At 35.3% G+C, this 13,135-nt stretch overlaps 1 protein-coding gene across 2 annotated transcripts in view; it reads right to left on the bottom strand.

The window, feature by feature from the left end:
- The window catches only part of CFAP61 (cilia and flagella associated protein 61), a 127,212-nt gene that overhangs the window by 58,109 nt on the left and 55,968 nt on the right, over positions 1 to 13,135 (bottom strand). For both annotated transcript variants that reach the window (XM_087930638.1, XM_087930637.1), the window contains exons 19-20: positions 1,838 to 1,936; positions 931 to 1,099 (exon numbers count right to left, since the gene is read on the bottom strand). In XM_087930638.1, the coding sequence (XP_087786764.1) occupies positions 931 to 1,099; positions 1,838 to 1,936 (268 nt within the window). The remainder of the gene's footprint in view (positions 1 to 930; positions 1,100 to 1,837; positions 1,937 to 13,135) is intronic.

Genomic DNA, 13,135 nt, shown 5'->3' with positions numbered 1-13,135 from the left:
TGAAGTCCCCTGTGCATCATGCCCTGCCACATACATTGGACAGAGCAATAGAAGAATAAGTACCCACCTAGATGAACACAAAAATGCAGTAAAGAAGCTGAAACACACTTCCTCACTAGTCCAACACATGAAAGCCACAGGTCGTAGCATCGACTTCAATGGCACCAAAACCCTAGCCACTATAGAAAACCCCAGCTACAGAATTATCAGAGAAGCCATAGAGATTGAAAAAAGACCTGAAAGCATGAATAGAAGAGATGACTCCACCAGACTTTTCAATTATCTGGAAGCCTGCACTCACAAACAAAAAAATCTCCACCCCACAAGCCAGGCAAACACTTGGGCACAAACAGACCCCCCCGATAACTCCAGCTCAAACACACCCCAACCAGGCACGCAGATGAAACTTATCTTCCTAATAAATGATAGCCGTCCGTTTACTCGGAGCCAAGCTGCACTAAAAGCCTCCAATACAGGAAACACAATGTTGCCAGCCAATCAAGACAAAAAAAGCTACAAAACAGACAGAAGATATTGAAACACCAATCAAGCAGAACACAGCAAACTCCAAGACCAATAAACACAGACCAAGACTGCCAACCAATCAGGATGAAGAAAAAACCATTCTGGCACAGCAATTGGCTAGCCCCAAATTTAAAACAGAAACGGCTGTGAAAGCCTGACTAACCTATGAACACAATACAGAAGCCTGATGATGGCAGATGAGATTCTGCCGAAACATTGCTACAACTTTAAAAGCACAATTATAATGACGTGGGAAAATACCCAAACATAATATGTTATATATATGTTATATATATGCAGTATAAATATGCTGTATATATGCAGTATAAATTAATTAATCTGAGTTCAATGAAAATTTTTCCCATTTAACCAGGCATGGGCGTGCTACCTCAATATTAGACTTACCTGATACTGCTGGCCAGTGCAGAGAATGAGATGATCATAGGGCACTTTTTTCTCCTTGGAAACTATTACATGTTTTGCAGACCTGTTTATGGCAATCATTTTTCCAGCCACAACATTAATCCATGAACCAAGTGACATCAGTGCATAATCATCCTCATTAAAACAATAACTGTGAAAAAACAACAAGTTCATTTTAGTAATTGAACGTAATTATTAATTATATTATGGTAAATTGATTAAAATCTCATAATCAAGTCTTCTTGCTCGCTTTCAGAAATTTTATTGTAGTTCGTAGTAAAGTATTGTATTACCCCACAGGAAAACACATGAATTGTAATGAAACAATAGGAGGTTCTTACATTTGCTGGTAAGAAAATGGATTAGCAAGAGGTGCAGATTGCTGCAGATACAGCTGTTACAAACCTAATGCATAAATTAGGGATATGCAACCTTGGCAACTTTTAAGACTTGTTGACTTCAATTCCCAGAATACCGCAGCCAGCCATGTGGGCAGATTTTAAGGTTGCCAAGATTGAACACCCCTAGCATAAACAAAGTCTAGCTTAAACTCCACCCAGTTTTCTTCTCCATTTCTAAAATAGCTTCTTCTTATTCCATCTCTATTCTGTCCCTCCCACTTTTTTGCTACTTTTGCTAAACAGAGGAAGAAAGAATTACCGAAGGCACTGCTATAGTTTTTAAAGGCCAAACAAGGATAGTGATTTAACAAAGGACAATACCTGAAATCCATGACAAAGAGAGTACGAATGTTAGAAACTAAATTTGATTAACTCCTCATTTACTACAGTATATAAATATACTTTATAGTATCAGGAGTATATTTTACCATTATAAAATAATGTTTATATGTGTCTTTTTGGCAGTACTGAAAATACTCCAAACAAACCTGTTAATTAAAAATTCCTTATGAAGATTATTTGATTTATCTTTCCCTGGAAGGCCATGAGCTGAAATCAATGTAAGATTGTTGAATTTCAGGTGTGGGCTACAAAAAAACAGAACACCAAAATGTTATGTAAATTTACTTCAGCTATTTTTAAGTCATATTATTCATAAGCAATTGAAATGTCAATTAAGTTGTTTTTTGATGCTCAGAAATCATGTATCTTACGCAAATATGCATCAGTATTTATATCAACTTTTATAAACTATTTTGATGTCAATAATACTAGTAACAGTTAGTGATAGCTGCTGCTACACATAGTCCTTGACTTACTATTGTTTGCTTAATGATGGTTTGGATTAATGATGGCCTCTGAAACAACCATTTACAACCTAAATCTGAATTTACAAATAATCATATGGTCACAATTCAGGTACTTGGCAATTGGCTTGCATTTATGACTGGTTGCAGTGTCCTGTGGTCATGTGATTATGATTTGCAACTTTTTTTGTCAATCTCCCCCCAAAACATCACTGGTTAATCTGGGTTTGCATCTACAATCACATGACTTAACTTATGACTCAACTTACAACCATGGTGACTCAATTTAGGACCATTGTAAAATGATTGTAAAGGCAAGCCTGGTCATGTGATGACTTGTGACCGCAAAGACTTACAATGGAAATTCCAGTCTCAATTGAGGTCGCGTTGAGGACGACCTGTATTATCATCACCTTTATAATCATCACCTATACATCTAATTGCTAATATGAATGCTTAGGTTTGGAGTGAAAGGAAATAATATTGAATGAAATAAAGGGACTTCTATTTTGAAAATATCTGTTTCATCTTCCTTAGAAGTAAATCTGGACTAACAAATCTTCATCAATTCTCAGGGTTTTTTTCCTGTGTCACTCTCAAAACTGTGACCTGCAATGTTGTATTATGTGAATAGGTTTGATCAAACAAATGGAATCAAGTTGTACTCTAAGAAGAAAACATCTGCTGGTAAAACTTTACTTTAGCTGATTTTCGGAATTCCGGAATAGCCTTGCCTACTTTCTGGGATAAGTACTCAATAGAATGCAAGTTGTCCTAATGTAAAAAAAGGATGGACAGCAACCAAAAAGTAATTTTTACAGGATGATTTGTTAATTCTGGTACTCACAATAATTTCTGGGTTTATGTATTTGTTACATTTATATCTCATCTTTAATAGAAGCTCAAGACAGAGTGCAAAGTACTTTATTCTAAGGGGGGGGAGTTTTGTATCAAAGTAAAAACCACTGAAAAGCCAGTTTGGTGTAGTTAAAAAGCATCAGGCTACAAACTGGGAAACCCTAAGTACTAGTCCCTTCTTAGACCCAAAGTCAGCCTTGGGCCAGTTGCTCTCTCTCTATCTTTGGAATGAGGAAATTACAAACCACTTCTAACCACCTTGCCAAGAAAACTGTAGAGATATAGCTAATATCTGAGAATCATTGAACAGGGAGAAAAAGGATAAAATTTGTTCATCCCTGGTTAGAAAAATAGAAAAGAAATAAAGGAAAAATATAGTTACGAATAAAACATGGATATTTGATTTCTTTTTCAACTGCATGGGAAGCAAAGTGATGAACACAAAAATTTGAAGCTCAAGTAATGCTAGTTTACCATTACATTTAAAAGGCCCTCAAACCTTCATGCAAACCAGGAATTCATTTATGCTTTCCTTGTATACCACGGGAGGTCTGTGTAAAGGAAGTCCAAGAAACTTATGTGCCTTTTTTCAGATCTTATAGTTCCTGTAATTGCCCCAATTCTGAAATTTGCTATGAAAACTGCAAGGTTTAGAAAACTAGCTAACTCAAGAACAGTAAAAGTTTCAAAAACAGCACCATCACAGATCACGTGTCTATGGTTTTATTAAGGTAAATATACAGGTGAAACTCGAAAAATTAGAATATTGTGCAAAAGTTCATTTATTTCAGTAGTGCAACTTAAATGGTGAAAGTAATATATGAGATAGACTCATTACATGCATTTGGGGTTTTCATGAGCTGTAATCCATAATCATCTCAGTTATGACACATCACGGCTTGAACTATCTTGCTTTGCATGTAATGAGTCTATCTCATATATTAGGTTCACCTTTTAAGTTGCATTACTGAAATAAATGAACTTTTGCACAATATTCTAATTTTTCGAGTTTCACCCGTATAGAATTTCATTAATTAAAGAACAGCAATAAAGCATAGTCATATACAATCTTTACATGTCATTAAAAAAATAACAGCTTAAAAAAGTAACCTCATGCCAAATTTTCCAGCTCAGATATATTAGTCAATGGAATTGAACTGAATATTTTATTTGGCCAACTGTGATTAGACACACAAGGAATCTGTCTCTGGTGCAGAAGCTCTCAGTGTACATGCAAAGCAACAGAATGATGATAACCATAGTAACAATACTAATAAGAGGGAGGAGTAAAAAGGATAATAAGAAATAATAATTCTACAGCCATATTACTTGGGTAAATACACAGACATTAGACAGCACTGTGAGAATTAGGTGTTCAGCAGAGTGATGGCCAGAGTAAAAAATCTGTCTTTGTGTCTAGTTGTTTTGGCCTGCAATGTCCTGTAGCACCATCTCAAGGGGAGGAATTGAAACAGTTTATGTCCAGGATGTGAGGGGTAATATATAGGTCTATGGAAGACAGGACAGTTGCAGTTATTCTTTCTGCAGTCTTAACTATCCACTGGAGTCTGTACTTGGTCTGTTTAGTTGCTGTACCAAAGCTGAAAGTTACAGATGTACATATGACAGATTCAATAATTGCTCTGTAAAACTATCAACAGCCCCTGAGGCAGTGAATTTCCTGAGTTGACGCAGAAAGAACATTCTTCATTGTGTCTTTTTAATTATGATTCTTAGAACAATGTAAGATTCCTAGTGTCTGGTGAAAGGCTAAAATTGTTGCAGTTTTAAAACCAGATAAAGGGTCCAATAACCCTAAGAACTATCGTTCAAGTTCTCTCTTGTGCCATACTTACAAAATCTTTGAAAAAAATGGTACAAAATCACCTCACTATAACTGTAGAATCCCTTTTCATATTGCAGCAGGCTGGATTTCACCCTAAAAAATGTTGCACGACAGAGATCGTAAATTTAACCCAATACATCCAACTTGGATTCCAAAAAGACAATGTAACAGGAACTAATTTCTGGGCAAGATCTGTTTAATTTTTACATAATTTTGTAATAGACCTCACCCCTTTCCTAAGAGGTCTGTAGGGGGCGTGCATAAGTGCACCAACGTGCCTACCGTCTCTGTCCTATTGTTTCTTTTATTTTTCTTATATGTACCCATTTCATGTATTCATAACTATGTATATACTTATACTTATTATCTTGTAAACAATTGACAAATGAAATAAATAAATAAATAAATAATTTAATCTTGTATTTTATATTTTAAATGTAAGTCATAGAGTATTCCTTATTTTAATTGTGATGCTTCTGACACAAATAAACAAATGATGGTTCTAATGTTAAGTGGTCATTTCAAGTCCTGGGAGATTATAGAATCCAAAAATTTGAAGGACTCTACTGTTGATACTGTGCCATTAAATATGGTAAAAGATGGCAAAATAGAAGGGTTCCTCCTAAAATCCAGTTTCATCTCTACCATTTTAAGCATATTCAGTTTCAGTTGTTATGGCTCTGCAAACTTCAAAACTTTAACAGAGGATTCCCTCGAGGCACAGTCATAAATTGAGATTACAGATAAATGTATATGCAATGAGATACATTTACTCTTATTTGTTTCTCTTATACAGTATTTAGTGATTGATAAATAGGTATATTTTTCAATTTGTTCAGATCCAAATTTGCTTAAATCAGATTGGATTCCTAAGGTGATGTGAAAATTCAGCTCTTGCTCTCTTTATCAGCTAAGGTTTTAATATTTTTCAGTCAGCAATTAAGGCTTTCTCGTTCAATTTTTTTGTTTTCCTGTGGTGCCAAAATGAAGGTAACTTAGCTGTCTCTTCCCAACCTAGTCACTTCCATGTGCTGGAATTTCAACTCACATAATTGTTTAAATTTGGGTGTGTCCGCTGGGCATTATGGGAATTTAAATCCAACAAACAGAACATTAAGAAAGACTAGATTAACATTTTAAGAATGATTATCCTGGGCTGCTCAGTTGTTGCTTCATATGAGCTTGCAAAACTATAGAAGCTGGAGAAAACATAAGAATTACCATTTGTCCATTAAATTAGTTTTTTATGTTACTGAACCTCCTACCTGGAAGAGGCACAGTTTGCAAGGGTGAAGATTCTCTACAGTATTTTTCACTCTACTGAGAATAGTTTGTCTGGAAAATGAATGTTAGGTGGAAGCTAACTGAAGAATGTAAAAATGGAACAGTAAATTCTGCAGAGATTTAGGGTTAGCCTCCTTTCTGAATTAACATTGTTTACAAAAGCTATTAAAGTTCTATTTATTTTGGGCGGAAAAGGATTAGTTATCTCATAGAACATAGTTTGGAAATTATTGCAATTATAATCAGAAATCTTTGCAATTAATTCATTTTTTGCAATTCAGAACTAAGTCAAGAGTGCTTCATCCATCTTAGGCTTTCTTTAATATTGAAAAAATCAGCGTATTTTTGATAATTGCAAAATGAAAACATGATGAAGATAGTGCCTACCAGAAACAGAACTGCTTCTGCGAGGTACATATAAAAATTCTGAATACCCTGTTCTTTACAGCACAGGGCAACCATCAGGGTGTGTTTTTTTTTTTTTTGAAGCTTCAAGTTAAGAGCTCAACCCAACGAAGCATTAAACAAGTGCACCTGCTTTATCGAAGCAAATAATTCCAGCAGGGATTCATGTTGCTGTGGATACAAAAGGGGAAGAACAGCTCAAAGATACTTGTAAAGCAGAAGGGATTAGAGTATCTAGGGAAATAAGTAAAAGGTATTGGGTTTCATTGCCTGGCTTTAAAGTGCAGCTACAAAAGGAGGCCTAAGCATCCTTGGCTTTAAAATAAAATGGGTCATGTTGCCAATTTATTAGTGATGTGATAAGGAAAGCAGAAATCATTTAAAATGTTACTATTTAGATCATTTTTACTTTTTGCAAAGGTAGATAGTCAATAGAATTTCATAGCTATTCATGAAACAAAAAGGTGATTTGAGTATCAAGCTTGAATGCACACATGTACAGGCAAAGCTACACCTCTCCAAAAGAAAGCTAAAGAATCAAATACATACATTAGTTGTACCACTTACAAGAGGCTCGTTAAAAATACACAATGAAATAATTCAAAACCATTTCCTGATGACAAATGCAGTAGAACAGAATCTTCATTATGTCTGTGGAGTCATTAATGGACCAATCCTACATGAAACACATGAAGCAGATCTGGACTTAGCCAGTAGACGGATGAGCAACTGTTCGGGAACAGGTGTGTTTTTTTCCAAAGCCAAAACTATTCACTTTGATTTAGAAGTCCAGTAATTCCATATATATATATATATTATTTGGGTTTTCTCCCACGTAGAATTGGAAATATCTAGGCGACGTTTGATGAAGTCTCATTCATCATCTTCAGGCTTGTGTCTTCAGCTTTGTGCTTCTCTGAGGAGCACTCTCTGAGAAGCACAAAGCTGAAGACACAAGCCTGAAGATGATGAATGAGACTTCATCGAAACGTCACCTAGATACTTCCAATTCTACGCAGGAGAAAACCCGAATAACCAAAGATACACACACACACACACACACACACACACACACACATATTTTCTTAAGTTTTCGCAGGTACTTACATGTATGGTATGGTATTCAGCTTTGTTCGGGTATTTTCCCACATCATTATAGTTGTGCTTTTAAAGTTGTAGCAACGTTTCGGCAGAATCTCATCTGCCATCATCAGGCTTCTGTATTGTGTTTGTCTGTGAGTCAGGTCCCCACTGTTGTTTCAGTTTTAAATTTGGAGCGGCCTATTGCTGTGCCAGAATGGTTTTTTCTTCATCCTGATTGGTTGGGAATCTTGGTCTGTGTTTATTGGTCTTGGAGTTTGCTGTGTTCTGCTTGATTGGTGTTTCTCATATCTTCTGTCTGTTTTGTGGCCTTTTTTGTATCTTGATTGGCTGGCAACATTGTGTTCCTTTGTTGGAGGCCTTTAGTGCAGCTTGGCTCTGGGTAAATGGACGGCTATCATTTGTTAGGAAGCTAGGTTTCATCTGGGTGCCTGGTTGGGGTGTGTTTGAGCTGGAGGTATCAGGGGAGGATCTGTTTGTTCCCAGGTGTTTGCCTGGCTAGTGGTGTGGAGATTTTTTTGTTTGTGAGTGCAGGCTTCCAAATGATTGACAGTCTGGTGGAATCATCTCTTCTCTCCACCAGACTGTCAATCATTTGGAAGCCTGCACTCAGAAACAAAAAAATCTCCACACCACTAGCCAGGCAAACACCTGGGCACAAACAGATCCCCCCAATACCTCCAGCTCAAACATACCCCAACCAGGCACCCAGATGAAACCTAGCTTCCTAACAAATGATAGCCATCCATTTACCTGGAGCCAAGCTGCACTAAAGGCCTCCAATAAAGGAACACAAAGTTGCCAGCCAATCAAGATACAAAAGAGCCACAAAACAGACAGAAGATATCAGAAACACCAATCAAGCAGAACACAAACTCAAGCTTTAAAGTTGTAGCGTTTCAGCAGAATCTCATCTGCCATCATCAGGCTTCTGTATTGTGTTCGTCGATGAACACAATACAGAAGCCTGATGATGGCAGATGAGATTCTGCCAAACGCTGCTACAACTTTAAAAGCACAACTACAGTGACGTGGGAAAATACCCAAACAAAGCTGAATACCATATATATATATATATTCAATTTATTTCATTGATGGGTTTCACATGTTGAAGGATATACAGAAGAAAATGTAACCTCAGTTAAAGTACTGTAAATCCAAGTGCATTCTGGGGATCTAAGCTTATAAGGAGAAATAGATAAGAATTATTCTATTCATGTTACCATTATATATTAAAATCATTAGACTAGATAGACCTGTAGTACACTATTGTTCTCTATTAAATGATTGCTGCAAATATTTTGAGCACTATCTTTCATCATTATGCCTTAGATTTATCACAGACACCATCTATTGTAATTGATTTCACAGCCAGGCAAGATAGAACATGCCCTATTTATTTCTGTCTGAATACTAAGTGCACGGCAAGCCAGTGCATTGTTTTGTTTTGTATTATTTCCCCTCAATATAGAAAAAAACAATCTGAAAAGGGCACATATTTCAATCAACTCATGTGGCAAAAGGTAGATAGCATAAAACAATAACAATTACTACAATATTCATTACATGTTAGCCCTGTGATCAGCAAGTAAGCACTAACTATTTAATTAGTCAACTAATTAGTGGCAGGCAACATGGAAGGCTCCTGACATTCTCAGACAAATGTAAAGATAAAAAGCCTAATTAAACAGCAAGCATTATCCTAGCTACTGCCAAACAAGACAGCTGTGCAGGATACTGTGTAATACTGGGCTACCAGATAACGGGAGTTGTATCTTTTCTAAGTAGAGCTTAGAAGCATGCAATTGATAAGCCATTATGATTGCCAAACAAATCCAAGGAAAGAAAAAAGGATAAACTCAATAAGTGCTATATTCATTCTATCAACAATCTCAGTCCTGTTTAGCTCTCGGGTCAACGTGCCTATGATAGTATCTCCATGTATCTCCATTATTCTCAATGGACAGCATTATAATGAAATCCAGATCAACACATCTAGAAGAAATCTGATAAGAAAAGCAAAGTTAAAGTTGCTCTATAGCAATACTATAGAAATGTAGAATGCTATAGGACCTATTGGAACATAGTCAAACACTTTTTCAAATGCTTTTATGTATAAGAATATGCAGTTTTTATTTTATTCTTTTGTCTTCATTATCAATATGAATGATAATGAATCAATGCTATCCTAAACATAAAAATGCAACTTTTGGGTAATTTATTAGACTACTATGTCGAGAAATTCGACAGTCTCCTAATAACAGATGATAAAGGGATGATAGGACAAAGAGATACTTGCTACAAGGTGTAGTGCAAATTCTTCTTTTTGATCATAGCTATGCTTTCTGTATTGTCTTTATTAAAGGAGTAAAAGTGATCCATTTAAAAATAGGGTATAGAATTTCCCCTATTCCTTCTTGCCAAAACTCTCTGTTCTTCAATATTTCTACACTGTTAATATGATGGTAAATATAAACAACTGAATAAATAAAAACATTATGATCATTTGATTGTATCTTAATGTATAATATTGAACATAAAAGGAAAATACAATTAAATATGTTAAATATACATAAACTATATAATTATTGGAAAATATCCCTAAATACCAGTTTAGACATTTATTAATGATAAGTGAAGCTTAGCTTTTTCTTTTGTGATATTTTCAAAATAATGTTTCTTTCATATTTTATTCAAAATTGAACATGTTTTATTTGGCCTTTCAATATTGTTTTTTTTAGTAGCTTTATTATCACCTTTAAGCAAAGGTGCTTTTTCAGGAAGGAACTGGACTTTTTTTGTTTTTTCTTTGAAGACATTTTGCTTCTCATCCAAGAAGCTTCTTTAACTCTGACAGGATAGTGTAGAATGGAAAGATTTATATTCCTTGCAGATAGCTGGTCATTTGCATCGTTTTAGAGGGTCGTTGAAGCACTTGGAAGTTTCTCTGTGTCCTCGGGGTCTCTTGAGCAGTGCTCCTGGTTACTGTAGCCTGCAATTTTTCCACTGGAAATCCATTCCTACTCCCACATCATTCAAAGGGTGTTCATTCCAAATTGTATGGCTAAAAGTCTGTAGAGATTCTCAGTCATCCAGGTCATGGTAGTCCCAAAGGACCAAAAATCCTTTGGGACAAACATGATCTGGAAGACTGAGAATCTCTACAGACTTTCACCTTTAAGCAAACTACACATAAATAATACAAAATACAAAGACACATGCACACACACACACACACACACACACACACACACACACAAAGACAGAGAAAGCTATCTTTTGCAGTAAATAGTGTTTACTGTAGTATACAAAAATCTTTTTTTCAAAAGGTAAATAAGTCAACAAATTAAGAAAGGGATATGTAAGACAAACATCTCAATAGAATACCTAAGTAATGAGTATATGAATTTATATAATTATGAATACCTCTCTTGTTAAAAAACTAGCTATTCATAAAATATATCTGTTCTTAAAAGAGAATTGAGTATGTTGGAAAATCATGGCAAAATAGATTATTAATAATATTATGGTTAATAATAATAGGGGTGGTAAAATATTTTAAACCCCAAATATTTCAAACTTGAGAAGTTTCATCTCAAGCTTGAAACAATTTTAAGTTCAAAACAGGCCATTTTTACTCTTCTAGAAGAGTTTGACACGGTTCTGACTATTCTAGAGGTCTTTCAAGCTTTAAATCATTCTGTAACATAGACAAAGCAGATGTACAAAATAGAAGTATATTTTTCACATATAAAACAGATTTTTTTGGTAATAAAAGCAGCACGATAAAAGAGCAAAGTTCTCCCTGTGTTATTTTCATACACTAATCATGCTTTGATACTTGAAGCAGGCTGGGCTGAAAAGAAAAATGACTAATGATAAACATGAGTGGGAAAGATATAAAGATGTCCTTACTATCTCGTTCTTTGTTATAGTTTGTAATTTATTATAAAAAATGTAACGATTCACTGCATTAGAGCAAATAATTTTGGCATGAATGTAATGGACCTATTTGCCCTCCCACAGAGGCTTTTAGAGGAATTCAGCCAGTCTGACCTGACCTAATGTACACTGCCCAGATTAAATGTGATCTGAACATAGTTATACTCTGAATCACATACTTCTCCAAATTATTTGTTCCAAGAAAATATATGTATTGAATAGTTCAAATATAATGAGATGTCAGTCTTTAGCTGCATTTGACTCTAGACTATTTAGCATGATATAGACATAATGTGAAAGTCTCCATCTAAGTGGTATAATTAAGGTTAATGTATTTTTTTAACAAGGTTGTCTAGTAAGTCAGAATAGAATTGCATCTGTCATTTGCAATCCACATACTTCACTGTAATCTGCAGAAGTGGATTCTTAATAACTACCTCTAGATCTTTCCTCTTTATTCTTGCCATCTTAATGGAAAACACTGCATAAAAGAGATGTGAATTCCATTTGTACATCTGAAAACCGAATGTAATGGGACCAAATTTGGTAAGGTGAGAGAAGCTGCCAAAAGAAACATCAAAGTAAAATGGGAACCAAATCTGGTTTGGGCCTGCAGAGTAAACATTCTAGAAAAAAAAAAACCCCTCATGCCTCCTTTTGAGAGAAGCAGTTGGGCAGTGACTTGGAATGCTGCTGGTTAGTCCATACTAAATCCCCCTCTCTCCTCTCTTCTGCTCATGTAACCCAGAGCAAAACAGTGTATGGCTTGCCCTTTTTCTCTGTATATAGAGCACACATACAGTTTCAACAGAGGAAAGCAGAAACACATAACACAAATGAACTAAAATATTACTTCAATACATAGAAAGTCTATGTTTTGTCTATGGCAACTGCTAAAAAATATTTTCTGGAGGAATTCAAGAAGTCAAGCTCTGGATGCTTTCTTTATTTTTCCCTTTCCAATCCAAAGGTATGCTATAAAGAAATTATTAAGGGAGCTTCACATTATCTCCTTCAGACTGGTTATCCATCTGTCCATCAGCAGGATAGCTTTCTGAAAACAACAGTTTGGAACTAAATCTAGACAGGGGAAGAAGATCAAGTATGAAAATTGTTGGATCCAACCAGAAAAGAAATCCAGAAATAACACCCATTATATTCTTATAGAAAAGGAAATTGGGAAACAGCTTAGAACACTCCTGATTCCTCCATTCTAAGCCCAGTTCTAATCATAGCACGCATGCACGGGCACACTCATACAAAGAGGCGTAGGGACAGCAGAAACATAGACACACATATAGTGTATCACTTTGTTAACATGTTAACAAAAATACCTTCTAAAGTCACTTCTGTAAAGAGCTAAAAATATCAGAAGAATTCCATGCTTTCCCTATCCTAATTCATTATAAATAAATGAAAACAAACTTTATGGGTATCTCAGATCTGGGTTTCTGAGTTCAAAGAAAGGAACTGCAACTTGCATCTTTCTGTAGTTTAATGAATAATAGAAACTAAGACCCAATTTGTTTGGTCCATAGTATTTT

This window comes from Pseudonaja textilis, chromosome 3, assembly GCF_049901715.1.
Source record: "Pseudonaja textilis isolate UNSWEBS1 chromosome 3, rPseTex1.2, whole genome shotgun sequence".
Taxonomy (NCBI): domain Eukaryota; kingdom Metazoa; phylum Chordata; class Lepidosauria; order Squamata; family Elapidae; genus Pseudonaja; species Pseudonaja textilis.
Note: the sequence above shows the minus strand (reverse complement) of the source record. Positions and strands in the feature narration are given on the sequence as shown.